We start from the raw sequence: 24,835 nt of genomic DNA, 5'->3' as shown, positions 1-24,835 counted from the left end.
TTCCCAACTTGTTTTCTCTGTGACATTCATTTTCTTTTAACCTGCGATATATTAAAACTACCTACCAAACTCTGCAACCGTCATCATCAGGCTCTATTAGCCAAAGGGTTCATTTACAAACACAACTTTTCACCACAAAGATGCTTTATCTGGAACAATTAAAACATTTTATTCAAGAATAAGTTCTTGTTTTATAATAATTGGTTTAATAATGGTTTACTTTTGGTGAAGCTGTTTAATGTTTAATGTGCAGGGTCTTTTGTTCAGATACACAGTTTCTAACTAAATACCAATAACACCAAATGAGTTTGCTAAAGTTATGGGAGCTTTTTATTACCTCTGGTTTATATATGCTTTTTTTAAATTAAATTTTCTTCAGTATCTACTGCATCCTTTCCTTTCCCAAACTTTGTGATACTCCTGTTGGTCAAATTAGCTTATTTCCTTATTTCTTGATAATCTGATTTCAGTTCCACATGCAATTTCTTTTGGAATAATTTATTTGTTAACCTTAAAAGAATCTGGTCTTTCTCACATGAAAGAAATTGACAAGTGTAAGATTTTGCCAGAATTTACAGTAGCCTACTTATTTGAGAAATGGTATATTTGGGTTTTATGACATAGACACCACAAAAGAAAATATTTGCTTTGTTATTCATTTAATGTAAATTCTCTTATTCTAAATGTGTATTTCCTGTCTTCCTGAAAGAATTGGAAATTTACTTGAATGTATCGGCCTCTACCAATAAGAAAGCTATAAGGACACTTAGGATTTGCTCAACATTTGACCTTTTCATCTGATCCTTTTCAGGTGATAGCCTTTTTCCTTTTTTATGTATGATGTTATCTATTGTGCCTATGTGGATATGATAATGTCTACTTTTCTGTATGTCCTTTTTCCGAGAAAACAGACATCAGGGGGTGGGAGTGTCTGTGGATATTTATGTTTAATTTATGACGAGGTTGTCTTATTGTTTATAATGATATATCTAAAAATAAGGGGTTAAATAAAATGTAACGTAGACTAACCGTGTTCCGTACACAACGATGTTTCGTACAGACGACCTTTAACTGCCAATAAATAATTTGAGATCACACACAAAATTTATATCTGTGTCATCCTCATTTCCCCACCTTTCATCCACGATCAGGAAAGACAACCTAATGCAAACTGTTTCAGTGATTATTTAGAAAGTCTGCAGGGTGCGCCTCTTGTGTTTGAAAACGGCCGGTGGGCAGGCTTACGCTGACAAACTGCAGCTTCGGGGGGAGACAAGTGGGGCAGCAAAAATGTGGATTTTGGTTTAATTTATGCTTCACACTGTATTTACGTCTTTATAAAATGAATGATATTTATCACAAACTGTTAAATATATTACCTTTTGTTGAAAAAAATATTTGAAATTGGAACATTTAATGTTTAAAGCGTCCGATGACTGTATAAAGCCAGTCGGATAGCACGTCTGTCAGCACTATCTTGTATGCAGTGATTATGTTTAACATAACTTTCATTATGCTTTAACAAATTAAAGAACATCACAATCAAGTCAAATAAAACATTATTTAATATTTAATGTCCATTTTCGCAGTTGAAATCAAGTTTTGCGCTCTGTACGGAACATCATTGTTAGCATGTACGGAACATCGTTTTCCCTCATCATCTTTCGTACACAGGCGGAGGAGTTACTTTTCCTCACTTTTCTCAAAAACTATTGGTCCTAAAGACATCAATCAAAGTTTGACTCATACAATAGGCCTTCCCCCAGAGAATGCGCACACAAACATGCTTATTTTGAGCAAGTTGCTTCGAGGAGTAGCCAAAAGCTATCGAAAAAGCACGAAAGTGTACGGAACACAGTTAGTCTACGTTATCCATGTACGTTTGTCACAAAAGCATACAACCGTTGTGATTGGTGCTTTGTGAAAGATTTGCAAACACACTTTTCATCCACTCCACCGAGAGGTGCACTAGGGCTTACGGCTCCGGCTTACATTCCTCGAGGTGCCTTATGGGTAAAATCCGTTGCGTCCACTGTCTGCCATTTTGTTGTAGAGATTAGCGGACCCATCGCAGCCCACGTTGTCCTGTAGATGAATAATACGACTGTATTATAACGGATTTTAATTAAGCTCGCGGCACGATGCTTTCTGCAGCCCAGTTACTCGATGAGTTAATGGGCCGGGATCGTAACTTGGCTCCGGATGAGAAGCGCTGTAATGTGCGCTGGGATCATGAGACTGTAAGTAAGCTAACGGCTAAGAGCTAGCAGCGGTTTATGTATTAAACACAGATTTAGTAAGGCCTGTTTATTTCATTGAATGACTTATATGGGATGTGTAGGTGCTTTTCGTCATATCCTGATGCATTGTTGTTTAGTTTGTTTAGGTTGTATTTAACCTAGTAACGTTACTCTAGGCTCGTTGAATATGAACACACGCGACACACATTGCGGCGTCCCGCCCTCATCCAGAACCTTTATAAGTGTTGATCATAAGCGTGGGCAGTTTTATCATACCAAATCCTTTAAATTATTTTTCTACTTTTTGATTAAGTTAGATATTGATGTTCGTCGTACGGAAAATGAAATGGGCAATTAGATTTCCCACAGACTTGCAAAAAAAAAGAAGTGTGAGTGATCTCTCTTGATTTGGTTGTGGGCAAACTCCCCAAGCAACCTTAAACGCATAGCAGTAACTTACGCTAATAAACTCTGTTAACGTCATGGCAAACGTTTAGCAGTGTCCTGGCAACAACTTAAGAACTGGCGGCAAAATAAATAACTGTCAAGATTCACTGTCTTATATATATTTTTTCTTTTGTTATTTGTCATTCATGTAAACTTAAGTCTTAAAACATTATTTGTCTGGTTTCACAGACAAGGCTTAGCCAAAGCCAGGACTTGGCCTTAGTTAACCTAAGATGTTTAAGCATCTTTTATAAACACCCCTTATCTTGAGACCGATAAACGGCACTGGCATATTTAAAGATTTGTCATTGCAAGTTACTTTCTGTTGAGAAAGCTCAAACGTGTTTAATTTTGGGCAAGCATTAAAGGGTTAGTGCACCCCAAAATTTCAATTTTTACCACAAATCACTTACCCTTACCCCGGTATCGTTCTAAACCACCAAGTCCTTCAATTGTCTTTAGAACACATTTTTAGATATTTTAGATGCCGCTGCTGTGACCTGCTGACAAAAGTATCATCGTTGTTTCACAATATTATATTATTATTATTGAATTACTGATTGAACATGGACTTTTTTTGGCGATGTCTTTCATTCTTTTCTGGGCTTGATTGTGAAAAAAACCGCAGTCTGGGGGACAGTCACAAACTTTGTCATCAAAAATATCTAAAAATGTGTTCTGAAGACAATTGTAGGACTTGGTGGTTTAAAATGAGTAATTTGGGGATGAACTAACCCTTTAAACCTTGTCTGTAAAACTGGAGGGTTGAGCAACAGTTTAATCCACAGATTTTTTTTATGACAGTTCAGAGTAATATTAGACCCCAGTTTAAATGTTGAAACAATATTTATGCCAGGATTATGATTACCAAACACACATTTTCTGTAAAGGAAAAAGATTTTTCAAAATCTTGAGAACTGGGTTTAAACTAGGGCTGCACGATAAATCACATGCGATAGTCATGCGCATCTCGACAGAAAAGCCGTTTCCTTAATTAGTAGTAAATCGCAGATGTAGTTCAACCCATCTCAAATAAGTGATAATAGCAAGGAATGTTGTGATTTCAAAGCAAGAATGACAAGCAAAACAAACTCAATAGTTGGTTTACTGTATGTGCTTTTATTATTTTTTATAACATTTCTTTTATAATATAATTATTAAAAAAAAGTTAGAAATGTTTTATTCAATTTCACGCAAATGTTTCAAGTCTATATAAAGTAATATATTTAAAATATATTAGAAATAAAGAGTTTATGCATTTCTGTTGGTTTTCCAGGTCTGCAAGTATTACCTGTGTGGCTTTTGTCCTGCAGAACTCTTTACAAATACACGATCAGACTTGGGTAAGAACCACGTCTTAAATAATGTTCTTCAAATGTATTTTATTTTTATCAGCTGAGTAATGAAGTGTTTGCTTTTTTAGGTCCTTGTGAAAAAATCCATGATGAAAACTTGAGGAAAATGTAAGTTAACACTTTTGTTGTTCTGTTTAGCTAAATCATTTTATGAAACTCTAGTTAGTGCTGGGTGGTATGACGGTTTATACCAAGGGCTGTTTAAGTACTCGATTCTTATTGGCTGGAAGGTGTGCAGTAAAACCATTTAATGCAAAGGTAGTTCCAGTCAGTTTGATTACAGTTCGAAATTAATCCGCTACTATAAACGCTTCGCTTTGGGTGGTTCTTTGCCTCTACGTCGTGCATTAAAATCCTTTAATGCATGGCTAGCCGTGGATTATCCCTTCCATATTACGTTACCGTGAAATAAAATGTCAGACGTAACAGATTTTTTATTCTGAGGGTATGCATTGACGTCACTTTTCCACGTGACCATGCCAGAACTTGCCTTGTTGAGCGGCAAACGTTCAACAAAATAGTTGGTTTTCATAGCGGCACATAAATTGACAGGGTCGGTCGGAAACCGGAACCAAACAATATTTTTATGCCTAATCTATCCTAACCGTATTTGCATTTTCTGTGTCGGACCCTATCAGATCCACTGCGGATTAGGGCTGCGCGGTTAATCGAAAAAGAATCACGATCTCGATTCATACATAAATGCGATCTTCATTAATAAACCTGATGAGATCTGAAATGTGTGTTTAAACCTATTTAAACGTTTGCATGATCTGATCATGAATGATTTAGGTATGAGAAGAGTTCCCGTTTCATGAAGGAAGGCTATGAGAGAGACTTCCTGCGGTACTTGCAGAGTCTCCTGGCTGAGGTGGAGCGCAGGATTCGGAGGGGCCATGCACGCTTGGCACTGTCACAAGCCCAGCAAAACTCTGGAGTATGTACACATAACACTAAAGAAATTTGCACAGTGTTTCAAGTCAAATCATTCCCAACTCTTGATTTCCAGACACCAGGTCCATCGGGGAAGAACGAGGAGAAGGCCCAGGTCCTTACGGAGAAGATTGAAGAGCTTGTTGTTCAGGTGAACTCTATAAACTGATAAGGCTGTCAATGTGAGAGTGGTCACAGGGATGAGAAATGTTAATCTGTGTTTATATGTGTCTGATCAGATTGAGGAGTTGGGCTCAGAGGGACGTGTTGAGGAGGCACAGGGTATGATGAAACTGGTGGAGCAGCTGAAGGAGGAGCGCGAGCAGCTCAGTTCCACACCTTCAGTGAGTCTCAAAGTCTTCTGCTTTAAACACACAATACTGTTGTGGCAACATCTCAGACTGTTGTATCAATAAACATGTGGCATTAATAAAAAAAGTTTTGTTTTGAGTAATGATGTGTTAAATGAAACTTAAGAACAGTGCCACATTTCCCAGAAGCAGATCATCTGTGTAAATGTTCCTATGATTTACTTGGGCTTACGATACTTTGCACGGAATGCCCTTGACCTGTGCAAGCCAAAAATAAAGGAAATTAAAGTTTATTTTTCGTCGTGCCATTACTTTTGATACAAATTGGTATTTTTGCTCACAAGTTCTTTTTAATCCAATGCATATGTTTTGAAGTAATGAGTATTTGGGTAAAATGTGCTTAAATTTTCAATGCAAAATGTTTCTCAAAAGAGGCTTTTGCGTCATTTTTGTTTTCTCAGTCTAACCTCAGTACAGTTTAACATGTATTGCAAATTCAGTAGATTGTTATGTTATTATGCATTGTGGGCTCTACTCTTAATAAAATGATAAATGGGTTGGCAATGATTTTGTTCTTTCTTTCAGACAATCGAGAGCTTTGCGGCTCAGGAGAAGCAGATGGAAGTTTGTGAAGTGTGTGGTGCTTTCCTCATAGTTGGTGACGCTCAGTCCAGAGTGGATGATCATTTAATGGGCAAGCAGCATATGGGATATGCCAAAATTAAAGCCACTGTAGAGGAACTTAAGGTGAATTTAGGCTATATATTAATACTATTTACTAATGATGCTTTTCCAATTCATGTTAAGGCTCCCTTTTGGTGGGGTTTCCTCTTTCCACTACCTAGTACCTGATTTTTTTTAGGGTGTTTTTTTTTCAAGCGAGCTGTGGCAATTAGGGTTGGGCACCGAAGCCTATATGGGCGGTACCTACCGGACCGAATCAGAACACAGATTTCGGTGCCTTATTTCGGTGCCTCTTAATGCATGAACGGTTGACTGAAGTATTTTGCTCTCTGTAGCGCAAAAAGCATAATCACACAAGCACAGCACAATCACTAGTTAAATTATACTGCACTCATATGGTGTAAATAATTTCCTCACTTAAAAAATTCACGTGAATGTGAAAGTCGGAAAGATTCGCTTAACTTAGGTGAGTTTGTTCATATTTTACATTATTGTAGTTTTATATTGATAAAAAAGGGAAACCAATCATTTGTTTTGAAAAATCTAAGGATCTTAGATTTATTTATGTTATAGGGTAGGTAAAATGTTCTCCGTCTATTCGTTTTTGTTAAACGTTTGGTTTAATATAAGCGAGTCATTTTACATTTTTATTGTTGTTCTGTTTTAATAAAAAATAATGAACAAATAAGCATTCGTAGTAATGAAAATTATGTCAATTAAATATTTCATTTATTTGTGTTTTAACGCAGATACCATCCGTCAAATTCGTTTTATTAATAAACAAGCAATATAAGCAAGTTTGTCATTGGAGCTACTATTTTATTGGAGTTGAGTTTTTCGTTAAGAATAATAATGAACAAACATTTTAAAAATTAATTTTATTAATAAATGGAAATATTAAATAATCTAATGTTAAAGATTAAATAGCCAACTTTTTAACTTCTTTGCCAAATATATTTTCATTTAAAATATGCGCTGTGTTTAATAAGTTTAAAATGTGAAAAAATCCTCATCTGCACATCCCTAATAATACAAATCTAACAATTTTTGTAAGAATATATGTCCAGGTTATTTTTATATTCTGACTTAAAAGAACAATTTGGAAAATGAGATCCTCAGAGGAGCGCGTGAATGCCGCAATTGATCTGACGGCAGCTTATTTTATATTTTATATGGTAACATTCCTTCAGAGAATTTGCTAAAACGTATTACCTCACTAATGTTTTTATTAGTACTTCGGCTGATATTGGCCTGAGATGGGCCGCGGCACGGGTGTCAAGTTCATCGGAGACAAGCAGAAAGCGTCAAAACGTGAATGGTTTTGCAAGCCGATAAGAAAATATTTTGGGTGAATTCCAAATGCCGTTTTGCGCCATTGAAGGGCACTTCAGGATTTCACATGAACAGTCGATCCAAATAAAGAGAAAAAGACGCTGTATTTTATTGCTCTATTTGCCAAGTGTGTTTAATTAGCCACACTATGAGAAACAATTGCGCAACTTTCTCTAGAGTTCAAGAGATCTGATCTTCGAAGGGAATAGGACACAGGAAGGATCACTTTCGATTAGAACTCGCCCTTTATCTTTTTGTGAGCGGCAGCTGCGTAGGCTTTAACCAATCATTAGACAGATTATTAACAACCAATCATAGAAAATTTTTCTGAGCTCAAAGTGGAGTGTTGAGAAGATTTTATTTAATTCACAAATCAAAAATTTCATAAAGAAATCAAGAATGCATGTCTTAAAAGATGATGGTGCTTTAGGCAAATCATTAATAAACAAATGACAAACAGAGAAGAATTTTCATTGTGTTTTATGCTGTACTTTCATCTACCATCTTTCTGTGACTCTTTTTTTCAAAGTACCGCTTTAGGCACCGTTTAGGCACCCGAACCGTTTTAAAAGTATCGATTTGGCACCGGTATCGAAAAAAACCCAAACAATACCCATCCCTAGTGGCAATACTAACATGTGATTTGTAAACACACAAGATAAGTTTACCCTTGTGTATGAGTTTCCAAACGCTCATGTATTTTAGCAGTGAAAACAGCCACATGCTGAGAATAAAGAACATCATTCCATCAATATGCTTTATTTCTTCTCTAGGGACAATAATGAGATTGCATTTTAGTATTTAATGGATCAATATCAGGTGGTTGAAATTGCCTGTTAATTTTACAGTAATTATTTGAAGATATGATTTATGTTACATCAAAGTCCAACGTGTTATGAGAGTTATGAGAATAACTGAATACGTTTCATCCTCAAGGAGAAACTCCACCGACGTTCGGAAGACCCCGAGAAGGATGAACGAGGAAAGAAAGAAAAGGAGGACCGGGAGCGTGAAAGAGAGGAACGTGAGAAAAAACGCAAAGAAGAGGAAGAGAAGGAAAAAGAGCGTGAGAAGGAGCGGGAGAGAGAGCGTGAGAAAGAAAGGGAACGCGAGCGGGAAAAAGATCGTGAGAGGGAACGGGAACGAGATCGACGCGGTAGACGTAGTCACTCCAACAGCAGACACTCCAGCAGAGCATCAGACCGTCGCAGGAGCCGCTCACGAGACAGGAAGAGGTCCAGGAGTAAAGATCGTGACAGAAAACGCAGCAGGTATGAAACTTTGCTATAAGAGCTGAGATATAGTTAGTAGTAATGTGACACAATTTTTGGGAGTAATCTTTATCCTAAAAACGCTTGAAGGTGTTTCTCACTACATTAACTAAATTATTTTATTTTAGTCAAGATTGTCAAATGACATCCTCGTTAAAAACTGTATAAATCATAAAAATGACATTATTAGTCAATATAAATTTTCTCTACCCACATTGGCCAGCCTTTGCTTGAGCAGAAAGTAATTTCAGAGAAATTTGTTCAAACTTAATAACAAAATGCCGTTAGTTTTAATTTTCTTGAATTTAAATTTTTTTTTATTTCAATCTGATCACGCTCTGTGGGTCTTGTTCATGGTACTATATCCCTGGGTTGGCCAAGTGTTGAAATTTGGGCCTATAAATTATTTCTCTTGGATGACAGGAGCCGTGACCGAGAAAGGAAACGCAGTCGGGACCGCTCGGACAGGAAGCGACGTTCTCGCAGCCGAGAGAGGAGGAGGTCTCGCAGCTCAGAGCGCAGGAGTCACCGGCATCGCAGCCGCAGCAGGGACAAAGACCGGGAAAGAGGGGACAAAGACCGGGAAAGAGGGGACAAAGACCGAGAAAGAGGGGACAAAGACCGAGAAAGAGGGGACAAAGACCGAGAAAGAGGGGACAAAGACCGAGAAAGAGGGGACAAAGACCGAGAAAGAGGGGACAAAGACCGAGAAAGAGGGGACAAAGACAAGGAAAAAACCTCTAAAGACAAAGGTATGGCATCTGACATAAATCTACTATGGGATACAGGGTTTTCCGCAGAAAATGTGTTAGTTAAGGTGGTAGGGTTGGGCGGATGGGTGGGGGTCTGGGGGCGTGGCAATCAAAGGGGTGGGGCGTAAGCATCATGATGTAAAATGAAAATATTTTTAATAAAAACACTCTAATAAAACTTTAATTTGAAGAAACTATGACAGAAAACGAACACATACAAGATTATTAATGAATTACAGTTGTGTTCAAAATTATTCAACCCCCCAATGCTGTTAAGGGTTTTAGGGAATTTAGTGTACATTTGTAATTGTATTCAGAATGAAATCCTACAAGGACTTCTTAAAGAACCATATGCAACTAAAATGACATCAATTGGTTTTGTAATATAGTAGTAAATGTTTCTTTTGTGAATTCTTCATTGACACAATTATTCAACCCCTTAAAGAACTACCACTCTGAAGAACAGAGGTTCATTGAAGTGTTTTCAATCAGGTATTGAAAACACCTATGGATGTCAGGGAACAGCAATAAAGCCTAATAAGCACCAATTAGGCAGCTTTAAAATGACTGTGATACTCAGCTCCTTCTAAACATTTACTGGTGTGGTTACAAACATGGTGAAGTCAAGAGAATGGTCCAGGAAGACAAGAGAAGAGGTGATTAATCTTCACAGGAAGGGCAATGGCTATAAGAAAATTGCAAAGATGTTAAACATACCAAGAGACACCATAGGAAGCATCATTCGCAAATTCAAGGCAAAGGGCACTGTTGAAACGCTTCCTGGTCGTGGCAGAAAAAAGATGCTAACTGCGACTGCTGTGCGCTATCTGAAGCGTAGAGTGGAAAAAAGTCCCCGTGTGACTGCTGAGGAACTGAGAAAAGATTTGTTAGATGTGGGTACTGAAGTTTCTGCTCAGACAATATGGCGCACCCTGCGTACTGAAGGCCTCCATGCCAGAACTCCCAGGCGCACCCCCTTGCTGTCTCCAAAAAATAAGAAGAGTCGACTGCAGTATGCCAAAAGTCATGTGGACAAACCACAGAAGTTTTGGGATAGTGTTCTGTGGACTGATGAAACCAAATTAGAACTGTTTGGGCCCATTGATCAACGCTATGTTTGGAGGAGGAAGAACAAGGCCTATGAAGAAAAGAACACCTTGTCTACTGTGAAGCATGGCGGGGGGGTCAATCATGCTTTGGGGCTGTTTTGCTTCTGCAGGTACAGGGAAACTTCAGCGTGTGCAAGGTACCATGAATTCTCTTCAATACCAGGAGATATTGGATGACAATGTGTTGCAGTCCGTCACAAACCTGAGGCTTGGGAGACGTTGGACCTTTCAACAGGACAATGATCCCAAGCATACCTCCAAGTCCACTAGAGCATGGTTGCAGAAAAAAGGCTGGAACATTTTGAAGTGGCCATCGCAGTCACCAGACTTAAATCCGATTGAGAACCTCTGGTGGGACTTAAAGAAAGCAGTTGCAGTGCGCAAGCCTAAGAATGTGACTGAACTGGAGGCTTTTGCCCATGATGAATGGGCCAAGATACCCGTAGATCGCTGCAAGATACTTGTGTCAAGCTATGCTTCACGTTTAAAAGCTGTTTTAACTGTAAAAGGATGTTGTACTAAGTACTAAAATTGAATGTCACTTGGGGGTTGAATAAAACTGATAATGATGTGAGCACAGAAAAGACATTTGTGGTTATTTCATTATAAATGTTATGTTATATTTGTCTGACCTACACATGCCTCTTTGATGTAATTTTAAGCAGGATGACTGAATGATCAAAATCAATGTCAAACCGGCTAAAATAATCAATTTCAGTTGGGGTTGAATAATTTTGAACACAACTGTAAATGTTTTTAACAGATGCCTCTAACGGGAATAGCTGCGTGATGAAGTGAAACTAAAGGGTTAATAAACACAAACTAAAGCAGATGTTGTAGAACGTCTGGCGAACGATGATAGATTGTAAAAACTGATTATTTCCCACTATTAATTACATTATCTTAAAGGAGTGTAACTACTGTAGCATGTTAAAATGCACATAAATAAAGTGAGCAAGAGCGCTCAACAATTATATCGAATCAACAGGCATGTGTACACTCGCGGTGTGGAGTGCGTCCGCGCTATTCTCTGAGATGTTTTATCAACTGGCTAGTTATCCTCCAGACAGCGACAGACCACGTCTTTCTCTCATATTGGCCGTGTGGCGCATGTGCCCGCTCGCGTTGTGAAGCACATCCGCGCTATTCTCAGAGATGCACTTGACGGCCTTTTGTGCAGTGAATTGTTGTTGTTATTATTTTTTGGATGACCTAGTTAAGGCGGTAGGGCTTCCCAGCTTAGGCGGGCCGCCTGAACTGCAAAGTGCTGCGGGAAACCCTGGGATGGGTATTTTGGTCCAGATTTAATTTTGAACATTCAATAGGTCTAAAATCAAGGCATGGGGATTTTAATTTAAACTTTTATGAAAATACATTTTGATGGGAAAATTAACACATGCTTAAATGTAGAGGGGAAAATGTCTATTGCCAGATTTGTAGTGGTCTAAATTGACTTTAATCTATGTTTACTAAATAAAGTTTCTACAACGACTTCTGCAGAGCACAAGGACTCTTCTGATGAGAAAAAGAGCAGCGGAAAGGGCTCGGCTGAGACGACCAATCAGCTCGCCAAGCCCGAGCCCATGGAGGCCGAGCCTCCCAAAGCAGAAGTGAACGGCACCGCCGATGAGCTTCAATGTGAAGGTGACACACAGTCCAATTAAAACTGATCTGATAGGACCTCAGATCAGCTCCAGGTAAGTGCACCGTCCCCCTCCGGTCCGGGTCTCTCCCCCTCTCCCCTTCCCCCCTTTTTCTTTCAGTTCTGTCTGTGATTTTTCTTCCTGTTTTTTAATAGTGCATCGTAAGTATGCACTGAAGATGGGGACTAGGCCGATGAAACGGAAGAAAGTAGAATGAAACAAACCCAGAGGGAAAGGCCAGTGTAGTCCTGAAAAACATGCCTGGAGGTACCTCGTTTTGTATCGGTCATACATCTGTCTCTTTAGACAAGTTCTCTTCCAAATTTACGTTTTTATTTTTTTTATTTTCCCTTTTTTTCCCTAACTCTGCCTTTACTACCTAAACATGTTAACTCAAATGATCGCAATTGGTAGATAATTTTGTTTTGCACTTTAAGTGATTGTGTGCTCATATATGTCTGTACATGCATAAGCGCACAGCATTTTGCCATCTGATGTCTGTAAGGTGTACATAAGAGGTCCAAAAAGTTCATTGAACTGCAATGAATACTGATTTTGTTGCACTTTTAATACGTCTGTTCTTGAAGTTGAGATCCGATAGCATTGGAATGATGGAAGTGTAGGGTTAATGAATTATTGCAGCTGACTTCCGCGCCTCACACAGCGTTGGTGTTGTGAGCGACCCCCTCATGAAAAGCCCATTTAAAAATCAAGGATACTGTCAATCTATACAGGTACTCACCCAAGGTACTCCTTTCACTACCCACATCCATTTGAATGCTGTTGCCTGTGAACGTGTCTCAGAGCTTGATGTGTATATTATTCACCCTATCTCTCTTTTCCCAGTTTTTAATGTCTTTAGTTTTGCTTTCTGTTGGTTTCAAGTACCAATGGCTCTTTCTGCACCTAAACAGGTGGATGTAATGTGTCAGATTTACACATGAGCCCAGTTGATACAGTAACTTATCAAACCATAAACCAGTCCTTTCTCCTTGCTTGTATTGCTTATTTTTGTTATACCTGTTCAGTTAGCAGTATTGGGTCTAAATTAGACCTGGGCGATATAGGCTGGATTTACATTGCTAATTTTGATGGCCAATTCAGATTTGTTGCCTGTATCCGATGACCCACTTACATTATCTTTTAAAAGTGACTCGTATCCGATATCAGCATTTACACTAAACACTTAAATAAAACTATTATACTAAACATACTGACCTGAAACGGCTTAAACCACTAAGGAAGTAAAATGTTGCGATGTATACAAGACTAAAGAGCTTTATTTCTTTAACAAGACGTAAAACTTAAACATTACTCCTCTAATGCAGGGTTTACACTAGACGCATTAGACGCGGCAAGCACGAGTGATTTACATGTAAAGGCAATGCAAAGACGCGATTAGGCATCCTGTAGCGCTGGGATATGCGCTGCGCAATCCGCGCGATTGAGCGTTGCCACGGGAAACGCGCAAGTTGTAAAATACATTGATCGGAACATATCAGAATTTTTGCGCTTTTTTACCTGCTTACACTTTTGTGGGTCATATTCAATCTGGGAAGGAAAAAAATCAGAATTGAGTTACTTCAAACATGCAATGTAAATGCGGCCATAGTAACATTTTTTCTTATTTAAAATTTCAATATCTCATGTCTTTGCTTTGTATTGGCATTAAAGCATTAGAGTATTATTTAAAATACAATATAAAGGCTTTCCCAAACAAACACAAGAAAGAAAAATGTATTTGCATTAAATTTTTGAAATTTAAGTTTTTACATTTCATGAATTTAGATGAGGATATTCAGAGCGACTTACCAAATAAGTTCACCCAAAAATAAAAAATTGTTATTTTCTCATCCTCATATTGTTTTTAACCTGTATGAATTTTCTAAAGATATTTTGAAGAAATATTTTGATAAATGATGGTAAGCACACAGCTGCTGTAGCCATTGACTTCCATAGTAGGAAAACAAATATAATGGAAGTATTGTGATAAATAAAGAAGTTTTTTTTCTAATAAATTTTGGTAAGCACACAGTTTTTCAATTAAATTTTATTTAAATAGCGCTTTTCACAATTGTTAATTGTTTCAAAGCAGCTTTACATGTATAGATGTAGGGGAAAACACAGAATAATCGATAGATAATATAAGAAGCACAATACAGCAGCTAAGAATAAACCGGACAAGCGAGCTTAGTAATAATATAACGTATACAGTAAAGTGCTAAGTTAAGACAATGTTGGTTGATTCTCCAGGGGATGAAAAAAACCCTATATATATATATATAAAAAACACGATAGGGATATGAAACGGGCAAGCGGATTAAACTGGTTCAGCCGGTGGTCGTTGACGGTACCCCTTGAATTCCATCGTATTTGTTTTCTTACTATGGAATTCAATGGTTGCAATCAGCTGTGTGCTTACCATCATTTATCAATCTTCTTTTATGTTCATCAGAAAAAGAAGTAAATACAGATTATAACAACATAAGAATGAGAAAATTGACAGAATTTTCAATTTTGGGTGAACTATCCCTTTAATCACTGCGTTTTAAGCCCACGGACATTGTACGCAATGCTCTGCCAATCGAGCTACAGGAACACAAGTTTACGTCAGCGTTATTAAAACAACCTAACATTCTTATGTTATGAGAAATAAAAATATGAATTAATACTACGATAAAAATAATAATTAGCCAAATCATTCTATATCTCAGTATATAGTGGATATTTAATATATCGCCCGGCTCTAGTTTAATTAGATTGGGAATTAATGCAGGTGTGTCTGTTTAAGGTAAACTTTTTCTCTTTTTTTGTTACATTTCCTATTTGTGTTGTCTTCAAGATAGAGAAGTGCATGCTTTCAGAGCAAGATCATCCAGTCAGGTCACAGAAAGGGAGGGCATTTTAATTCTTCAAAGAAATACTCAAGTCTTGTGCTTTCCTTTCATCGTTTTTACTTTGCAATTGAGCAGTTACTATGCTGCTGCTTTGAATGTTTCATAGGTCAAAAAATGAATGTTGATGAGGGTTAAATAAGGATATTTAAACAAAAGTAATGGATAAAGGGCATCATTTAAATAAACAAATGTGACATCACATTTGTCATTTTACATGTTTAAACTGTCCTGGGGTAATTGAAGTATTGATTAGATGTGCTGTCTGGTTTCACACACTAATCGAAAGCTCTCTGACCATTTGTGTACATCAGGGGGAGTTGGACAGCTGGAAGAGAAAACCTGAAGATCTTCATCCTGCAACACAACACGGCTGCTTTAAACAAGGTGAACCACAGATGTAGTGGTCTATTATGATCGAATTATAAAGATACATGTACAAATGTAAAATGGTTCTGTATCCCATTTTCAACGTTTCCATAGGAGCTTTCCTGTTCTTTTTAACATGTTTGTTTGGGTTTTTTGTTTTTTGGTCTTATTGCTACAAATGTGCATAGATACAGGTCCACAATTATTTCTGTTGGTATGCATTCAAATTGAATAAAGCACATTGTGGCATGTTTGCTCTGTACAGTCTGCTCATACATTTAAATTGAAGATCGGTTTTGTGCAGTATTTTGACTGGCAGCCTTAAGCGTCTCTTAACTGCTTCTTATTCCCCTCTGTAATGCTGAATCCCAAATCTTTATACAATTTTAGTTTAGAGAAATGATTTTCGTTTTGTTCCAGTTTTAAAATCTGTATTTGTCTTGAATAAAAGAAAAACCCTTTCTGAGTGTGTGGCTTCTTTTGGGATGTTTATTTCGAAGGACATGTATTCTTAAAAATGCCGACTTTCTAAATACAAAATAAAAAGGTGGGAGATATTGTTTCTAATTGATATAAATATATGTATTTGATGTGCAGTATGCAAATGCGTTTGAAATTTGGCCCGAAATAATTCAGTGTGGAATTAAGTGATTTTAAATCATTGACAACAAGTGGGTCTAAGCTAGATGAATCCATTACCTAGCGCCATCTCGTGAGTGGAAGACCAGAGTTTACTTCATCATGGAAAATTGATTTCTAATCGTGACAAACTATATATCATTGGAAAGGTCTAAGAATCTAGAATGCAGTTTTCAACAATGTTTTATAAAACAAATTATGTAGGGAGAGTGTTCGATTCATTTACGAAAAAGGTGTGCTTTTAAAACATTTCTATTTTGCTGAATGTCACTGTCCCACCAGCGGTATGCCTACCTTTAGTGTTTTGCATGAGAATTCTTATCTAGTTCTTATCCGTTGTTTTTTGGAAAAGAATGACAGTGAAAGGCATTTTCTAAAATGTCACAGTCCCCCAGGTGGACCCATGTTGCTACTTTATGTAACACTAGTACCCAATTATAAACAAACAATATATTGGGTGGTTTCATGTACTGGGATTAGATCAGTCCTAGACTAAAATAAATGTAAGTGGTGTCCAAACTGAAAACAACTTGCACTGACATTAGTGCCCTTTGTTTTGCCTCAAAATGCACACAAGTAATGTTCTTAGCTATATTTCCTAATTAAACTAAGGCCTAGTCCTGGCTTAAGCTAATCCCTGTACGGGAAACCACCCCTACATCATTGGAAACCTCTTGGAGTGTAGTTTGGGGGAAATTATGTAGTTTGATTCATTTTCCAAGATGTCACGGGGCCCAGAGGTGGCCCTAATTTGATTTTACATATTAATAACACTAAAACCCTATTGTAAACCAAAAAAATCTTGAAACTGTATATTTTGTTAAAAAGCTCTCAGTGTAGTTTTCATATGTCAAGGCCATCTGATGATAAAAGTGATGTAGATGATGTAGTGACATTCATTTTGTTACATGTCACTGACTCCATAGGAATGCATATTAATTATATAATCATAACACTATGTCTTATTTCAAAACTTTTTAGCAATAGTAATTATGTGGTGAGAGTAATTTATTAATTTGTGACAAGTATGCAGCAAACCGTTGACAGCCTTTGATGCTAGTTTAAAATATATAACACAAAAATCATGTTTTTGGAAATTTGGATCACAGTTTAGACTTATGTCTTTGTTTCACACCAGAAATGCAAAAAAATATTTTAATAATTTGATGTATACAATATATACTTTGTTGCATTCTTTTTATTTATTAAAGTAAATATAAACTGCTATTTTTTAATTTAATATTTTCACATTCAGACACTTCAGTGTGTCTTTAAACAAAGATTAGGCTCATAGACCAAAAATGCCAGAGTTATTTGAATGTGTACATCACCCACCGCTCACTCAAAAAGGGCTGCCCCAGGTATGGGGTTAACTTTACGCTACCGCTAGATGGCGTACTGCACCAATATTTTAAACCGTATGTAAAATGCTCCATTTATGACGAAGCAGAGAAATGGATTGCGTTTTATATTGTTGAAGGCTTTCACACCCAGGGCAAGGGAAATCCTCTCCCACCCTTTCCTTACTCTATTAAACTGATCCCAAGTCTGTCCTCACACGCAACTTGAGACCACTGCAGATCCCTGTCTGTATCACACAACAGCATTTGTGTATTTATTTTTATTAGCAACGTATGTTATTAATGATTCATTGATATATTATAATAAATGGATGTCTTCACTCATTCTCGTGTTTCGTTAAATCTTAGAAATTAAAATAATTAAAATATAAATTATCTGATACCTGTTGGTTTTAGGTCTTCATCGATAGTTCTACTACAGCGAATGTTTGTTTCACAAATATGCATTACGACGTTTACGCTAGCGCTGTTTTTTTCTTCCAGAAGTTCAGTCACGTGAGCCACCGGGTGTTGGAGGGCAAGAAGCGGCAGTTTACATTGGGATCTCCATAAAGAGGCAGTAGCCTACAAGCCGGTCAATTTTCCGTCTGTTTTAAGTCACGAATATTTAAATCACCTCTCATCAGAAGAAAAATTAAGTTATGAACACAAACTAAATGTTTTTGTCACTTGCGATCTCTACACAACACTCGATGTCGTATTTTATATTCACTAAACCGCTAGATTCCTGTCAGACCAACACTTCGGCTATATCTTTTAACATCGATTTCCTTGGAAAATTCGTTGCATTATACTAGAGACAATTTATATTATTATATCATATTTTAGTGTATTATAATATTTTAAATCATAATGAAAAAACAAGATCAGTCTGAGGTAGCTTAACATGACAAATCTTTAACTAACTTTAGCAGTTATTGTAACTAATCACTGTAGTTGGTTGCCTCAATTAATACACGACAGCAATCCATGTAAGAAAATGGCGTAAAGATATAATTTATGGCTAAAAATTCACAAGTTCCTCCTTTCTGAGTTTTCTTCTCTGACAGCATTTTGAAGAGGCTTGTCTCGTCGGTTGGTGCATTTTATTGCACAACAACTATTCAGAATTTAGGCTAAACAAAATAAATGACTCACTCAACCTGCGGTCAGCAGCAGATCTTGCCCTCCAGCGGGGCGTTCGCCTAAGTACGTGACGTCATATGAATGCTTAGTTGAGTCGCTTAATCTCATTAATATTCATGAGAGGGACCTTGGCCGACTCTGGCCGTAGTATGATTCACTTTTACGGTCAGCGTTCGTAGACGCCCATAGGTAGACGCCTCCATGACGTCAGTGTAGTAGCGCTGAACTTTTCAAACGGGACTTAAACACGCACGGAACGCTCAGCGTCGTCGACAGCTCGTTGCATTAATCCAAAAACATTTGTTGTGCTGTCATTTAATATAAGACTTCCATTTTGGTTAAACTCGCAGGGACATGACGAAATAAAGTGGAATTTTTGTGACCGAAAAGGAAAATAAAGCTTCATGTATTAATGGAAAAGTGGATATCGTTTTATTTTTTTATTTTTAGGAACGTATTTGAACATATTGGGAAGCAGGTCGTCTGATCATGATTCAGGACTTAAGTTACTGGCTGCTAAACTTTTAAGTGTAACGTTTTGCGCTGACATGACAGTCTGCATGGGGAGCACAAGGACAGATATATATTAAAGACAAACTATATGTGTTTCTATATATACACGTGTTAAAATGATCTCGGAGGAGAGAAGCAATCACACCTCTAAACAAGCTCTGGGCTTTCCGGTTGGGTTACTGATCCGTTCACCCAAGAGACGCCTGGCAATGCTGGGCAGAAAGAGCAGCAATGGATCGCTACAGTGAGTTATTCACATACTCATACATTATATTACTTTACTTTTATTACGCTTACAAACGAATAACCCTAATAGATAAAGTATTCAAACTTTGGCCAACCTATTGTTGCCAACAAGAATGTTAAATATTCAGATGTTTACTAACAGTGCAGTTTGTTACTATCACTCTATGTGTCATTACTATCAGGTCAGCTGCATACAATAATGTGTTAATCCTTAATTTAAAGTGCTGACAAATCTTGTTAAATTATTGATGACTTAAAGCTTAATGTCAGCTTCAATTTATCTGACATGGTTTTGACCAAATAACCGTATTTGTGACCACATCAGTGTAATACAGGATGAAGCCTCATAATCTAATTTTGATTTTTAAATCTTTAATTTTGATTTGCTCTTGGCATTTGCTGATGTTTCGGGCAATGTTTAGGTAATTATCCGATGACTAACATCTTTTAGGTGTAGTGATAGAGCTGACATCATGAATGACGGCCATAAAAGTTCTGTCATAATCAATTATTATCTGTCGTTTGATATATTAATGATAGCAATTAATAGCATTTGTTTTTGTTTTTAATCATTAACTTAAGACAAGCATAGTGTTGGATTTATTTATATAAACTGCAACTGTAAAAAACTATTTTTAATTGCGAGTATAATGGTAAAGTTTCTGGTATTGTATATGTTAAAGGTGAGAAACATTTTGTACTTTTGTCTCGTATTCACCTTATAATGTTTAGCATTTTTGACTCTACAGCAATCAAAGCAATTTTGCCTTTACTGTCCCAATACTTATGGAGGACACTGTACAGTAAACAGATTTTCTAGGTCATCATATCTTCATTGAAGTCTCTTTTCCATTTCTTAGGTCCAGCGCATCCGATAGCACAGCTCAGTCGGTGGAGAGCAGCGGAGTCAGACAGCCGGCCAAGAGTAAGATACGGAGACACAACAACCGCCTGAGCACTGTGTTTAACCGAAGTCCTATTCTGCGGGACAGTTGGCAAGGTCAGGATGACAAAACGCTAGCCAGGGACTTGCATTCAGTGGACGACCCTGCCGAGCTATCTATTCAGAGGTCTCTTCCAGGGATCCTAAAGATATTTGGCAGTGGCATTTGTCAAGGGACCAACTACAAGAGTGTGCTGGCCACCAGTCACTCCAGTGCCAAGGAGCTGGTCAAAGAAGCTCTGGAGAGGTGAGGGACATGCTCTTGCGTTTGAAGGTTCGGCAAAGTTAAGATTAGGTTACGGGCACCGCAAAAACAAAGGCTGAAAACATACAAGATGTGTGGTTGGATAATGAAGTTGTTCTCCTGTCTCACAGGTACTGCTTGGAAAGCGAAGACCCCAGTTCTTATGTGCTTTGTGATACGATTGGCAGAACCGGATTGGACAACGAGTGGAAGACTGAGTGCTTTCGGATTGTCGGTGACCATGAGAAGCCGCTCATGTTGCAGTCACTATGGAAACCCAAGGAGGGATTCTCAAGGCGTTTCGAGATCCAGAAAAGAGCAAGCGTGGAGGCACAAACTTCCAAAGATACAGACACCATCACTGCAGGTAAGAGTTGAGAGGTTGACTTGCGATCTCAATGTTTCAGTCGACGCAATTTAGGAATGTTTTAACAATCCGAGGTCCCTCATAGCTTATCCCAACAAAGCCCTGTCAGCAAGAGGCTTTGCGAGATTGCTCTCCGTTAGAAGTATGTTTTATTGGGATAGTCATATCAGCTCTCACACTGAGTTTTCCCACAATCCTGGAGCCTGAAGCACTGAATCAGCCACTTGTTTTTCTTTCTGAGTGTGTTTCCTGCACTCTGAGGCTGTTGGCTTTGGCGTAAGGCTGTGCTGTTCCACAGGGTTCCCTTGTGAATTGGTGACTGGATAACTCGACTTCAGCACTGTGTGTTCTGGCAAAACAATGTGGATGAAACGCCCATTTCCACAGCTGATAACGCCCAGAGTGTTAATGGATGCGAAAGATTAACCTCTGAGAGCATTTCACAGCATTAAACAGATCTGAGTTCAATGGGCTTTATATCATGTCAGTTCTATTTAGCTACATGTTTTCAGTAACCTTATAGCAGATCACCTAAAATATACGCGTCAACAACATAAAACCTCTTATTAAGAGATTTGGTGGTGGGGTTTGTTACCTGGGCCACTAAGCAACCACCTAGAAACCAAACTGGAGAATTTCTAATTTCTTTTACATTTACATATAAAATATATGATAATATGAAAACCTTTCCTGTCTTGCCATCACATCTACCTATTTGTATTCCCATTTTTCCCCAGGCCTCAATTCCCAGATTCGAAAGCTGCAGAACAACAGATCGCGGGTCACCTCCCTGTTTGTCGATGGAACGGGAGATGGAGGGGATGCTGTAAATATCTGGAGGAGCTTGAGTGACAGGGACGTCTCAACAATAGGAAAGGAAGCCAGTGTGGCCCATAATGCACATCTGCAGGAGGATCCAGAGGCAGAGGCTGATAAAGAGGCTCACCGCCTCCACGCTGAAAAAGAGGAGACTGAAAGTAGCGATGACAACACCACACAGTACTCCATCCACCTGCCTTTTGATTTCCCATACTTCCTTTTGTTGCAAGGATACAACCAAAGACAGGTAGGACTGTGGCTGTTAAGAGCTTTAAATATGTTTTCCTTGACTAGATATAATGTAATTTGTAGCATTAACCCTTAAGGGAACTCAGGCCCTGTTTACAAATGGTAATAAGATGCATTTTGGTCGATCGGATCACAAGTGGACGGCATTAAATACAGGTGCATTTTAGAGCAGTTTGTCACCGAAGCAAAACAAGAAATCCATGATCATATTTATGATCGGTAATGTTCTGTTTTGCATTTTCGAATTGAGAGTTTTTTGTTATCAGCTGAGAAAGCCAGATGCGCTGCATGTGCACTGGAGTAACATTAGTAAAAATAGAAGTAGGGATGTGATAACAAACACATTTAATATGACTTCACCAGAGATGTGCATCTGTATAAAAAATAAAACAGGCAGGAGATCAAGTGATTGATGTTTGGACATCTTATTAACTTTTATATTACACATTAAGAGGACGCTTTCATATAGAGATTTAAAAAGTGAGGAAGCAAAGCGCATCTTGGCATATATGTTTGTGTAAAAAACAATTAGGCTATATAATAATGTATGGTATATAGAAATAACATAAATGTAAATAATAATATAAAAAATATGATAATATAAATTATAGTAATGTACATGTTGTATATCAACATTAATGTAATTATATTTGATTATAGCGTACCTACGTGATTATTACATAAATGTGGTATTCGTTGTTCTTAACCATTTTGAGAAAATTTTGATACAAAAGTTTTTGTTGAATGATGATTTGTTCGTGAAAACACCCAAACTCACGCACAAATTTGGGTGTACGCATGCTTAGTGAATGAGACCCAACGTTTTTTCTTTGAGCTTAAGCAGCTACAATATTGTTAGGGATTGGACAGATGAACCCAATAACGGACGATGAAGGGGTTAACAAAAGATTTTAATAATAAACAAGACAAACAAAAGCCCACGTGGGGGCATACAGCATAGACTGACACAAAACACTAGACTAGACCTGACAATAAAACTCTTGACTTGACTTGACAAGAACAAGAAACCACACCGACAATACGAAATGAACCTGCACAGAAACAAGGACAAGAGAACATTATATAAGAGAAACTAAACAAGATAACGAGGAGGGAACAGGTGATGGGAAGAAGTAATAATTAACAATAAGCAGGAGGACGAGGGGGCGGGGACAAATGACAAGACACCGGAGGCACATGCCACAGTAAGCAAGGCATGAGCCGCCACACAAGGCCTGGGACTGCCAGAACTCTGCCACCATGACAAAATACAAATACAACACAAGACTTCAAGGCAGAGTCCTGACAAATATGAGATGCTAAATGTTTATTGTGTTGCAGTAATTTGACAATAACATACCATTTTTCAAAACATTTAGTTTTTTACCACATCATGTGGCACTACAGCACAAAACCCCAGTAGTTTATCTTCACTTGGTGAAACAGTTGTAACCGATGTAACTCGAGGTGATCGGATGTCCCTGACGGCAGTTCTAGACGTCTTATCTAATGGTTACATAAGTCACTGGGAAATTTACGCTACGTTGTTGACAGATGCCCTAAGGTCTTAAAGACAGTTTAATCTGGTAAGGAGTATCCTGTGCTTGTGTGGTGAATCTCCTGTCAGAGTGATAGGATTTGGACAGATAGCAGACATGTGGGACACAGGTGATCTCTAGACATCCTGGAGAACTACACGAGTTCTCAGCTTATCTAACAAGCAGGATGAAACAACTTTGAGAAGAATGTTCAGATTGAGCCCAGAGATCACGACGTTTAAAAAACTAACAAGATACCACCACACTCTAAATCAGTCTGATTAATATAATATTGTTATTTGACAAATCAGTGGTTCATACAGAAATTTAAAAACGCTGGGTTATTTTTAACCCAGTGTTGGGTCAAAAAATATATTTTTTGAGTTGATTTAACCCAATGGCTGGGTTTGTCCCTGTTTGACACAGTGCTGGGTTAAAAATAACCCAGCATTTTTTAGACTGTTGGACACACTTTCTCTTCAGCTTTATTGGGATACATTACAGTAGTTTTAGCAGTTAGTAAAACTTGTAAAATGCCACTGTGGTAAAGCTAAGCATTTTCACCAGTGTTGCTGAGTTTGCAGTGTTCAATGGGTGTGCATGTGTATGTTATTGTGTTTACACACCCTTTAGAAAGCCTATAACATAGCTACACAAGTAATAAACCACCAAAGTTAAAATCAACATGGATCTTTATTCTCAAGCCATTTCTCTTCTGTAATTACATTTTAATAAATATTTTGAATGCACATATTTAATTTTCTTCGCAATAATGTGTCGCAATAGGAAATGTAAATTTTGAAAAGTATAACTTGATTTAATGCTGGCTTGAAAATATTCATGAAGCTCGCTTTCCCAACATTTCCCAAGCTTGATATGTGATTCTTACATCACATGAGAACACAGTGAACCAGTTTGCAGTTGGAGATACGAGTATTGTCTTTAGTCAATGTTGCACTATAATCATGAGTTTAAATTTGAGGGTCATGAATATACACTGAGTGCTGTAGTTTACTGCAGGTCATAATCAGTATTGTTTACTAAAACTGTGGTGAACCACAGCAGTCACAAATCTCAGTTACAAACCTTACACTGTCACACAATGCTTTCAGTCTTGTTTAGTGTCCACTTTGTGCATCTACATTTATAGCTAGAAATGCTAGTTGTTCATAAATGGCCCTTAAAACATTTGAATATACAAGCTTTTATTCAAACTTATTGTTATCTGAAGTTTTATTTACCTTCATTTATTAAATTAGGCAGTATATTTTAAGCATTTTAACCATGACGGGTGCTACAACGTTTCGGAAAACTCAGCATATCTTGAATCGTAATGTCCATTACTCTGTATTTACCTTAAAGTTGCTTTGCTACAGTGCAAATTTGTGAAAGGCATTATAGAAATAAATTTCGGTTGAAATTATAGAGTTTTGCAGACATTAAAGGCAGGG

General features: G+C 37.7%; 2 protein-coding genes across 4 annotated transcripts in view; both read left to right on the top strand.

The window, feature by feature from the left end:
* The first annotated feature begins 2,018 nt into the window (after nt 1-2,018).
* On the top strand, nt 2,019-15,801 carry luc7l3 (LUC7-like 3 pre-mRNA splicing factor). The gene is made up of 11 exons (XM_055183922.2): nt 2,019-2,240; nt 3,964-4,030; nt 4,111-4,150; nt 4,835-4,979; nt 5,052-5,126; nt 5,215-5,319; nt 5,872-6,033; nt 8,239-8,573; nt 8,997-9,325; nt 11,935-12,131; nt 15,286-15,801. Exons 1-10 carry the CDS (start codon nt 2,142-2,144, stop codon nt 12,096-12,098), a joined length of 1,521 nt encoding a protein of 506 aa, XP_055039897.2. The 5' UTR covers nt 2,019-2,141; the 3' UTR covers nt 12,099-12,131; nt 15,286-15,801.
* Nucleotides 15,802-16,354: 553 nt separating this feature from the next.
* radil2a (Ras association and DIL domains 2a) overlaps nt 16,355-24,835 on the top strand; it is a 41,937-nt gene continuing 33,456 nt past the window's right edge. Inside the window, exons 1-4 of one of the 3 annotated variants that reach the window (XR_008638619.2) lie at nt 16,355-19,222; nt 20,085-20,414; nt 20,543-20,778; nt 21,516-21,844. Coding sequence is in view for 2 of the 3 variants with exons in the window: in XM_055183899.2 (XP_055039874.2) it covers nt 19,095-19,222; nt 20,085-20,414; nt 20,543-20,778; nt 21,516-21,844 (1,023 nt within the window). In the remaining variant the exon portion in view is untranslated. The remainder of the gene's footprint in view (nt 19,223-20,084; nt 20,415-20,542; nt 20,779-21,515; nt 21,845-24,835) is intronic. The other 2 variants (XM_055183899.2, XM_055183907.2) reach the window with 2 other exon arrangements.

The sequence above is a fragment of the Misgurnus anguillicaudatus genome, chromosome 19, assembly GCF_027580225.2.
Source record: "Misgurnus anguillicaudatus chromosome 19, ASM2758022v2, whole genome shotgun sequence".
In the NCBI taxonomy this organism is placed as follows: Eukaryota; Metazoa; Chordata; class Actinopteri; order Cypriniformes; family Cobitidae; genus Misgurnus; species Misgurnus anguillicaudatus.
The sequence above is the reverse complement of the archived record's forward strand: the minus strand, read 5'-3'. Positions and strand labels throughout refer to the sequence as shown.

Excerpts from the sequence above, each read along its gene's own strand:
- luc7l3 (XM_055183922.2), top strand. The coding sequence starts at position 2,142 with ATGCTTTCTGCAGCCCAGTTACTCGATGAGTTAATGGGCCGGGATCGT. Across the intron at positions 2,241-3,963 it reads TGCGCTGGGATCATGAGACT|GTCTGCAAGTATTACCTGTG; the intron begins GTAAGTAAGCTA and ends TTGGTTTTCCAG. Across the intron at positions 8,574-8,996 it reads CGTGACAGAAAACGCAGCAG|GAGCCGTGACCGAGAAAGGA; the intron begins GTATGAAACTTT and ends CTTGGATGACAG.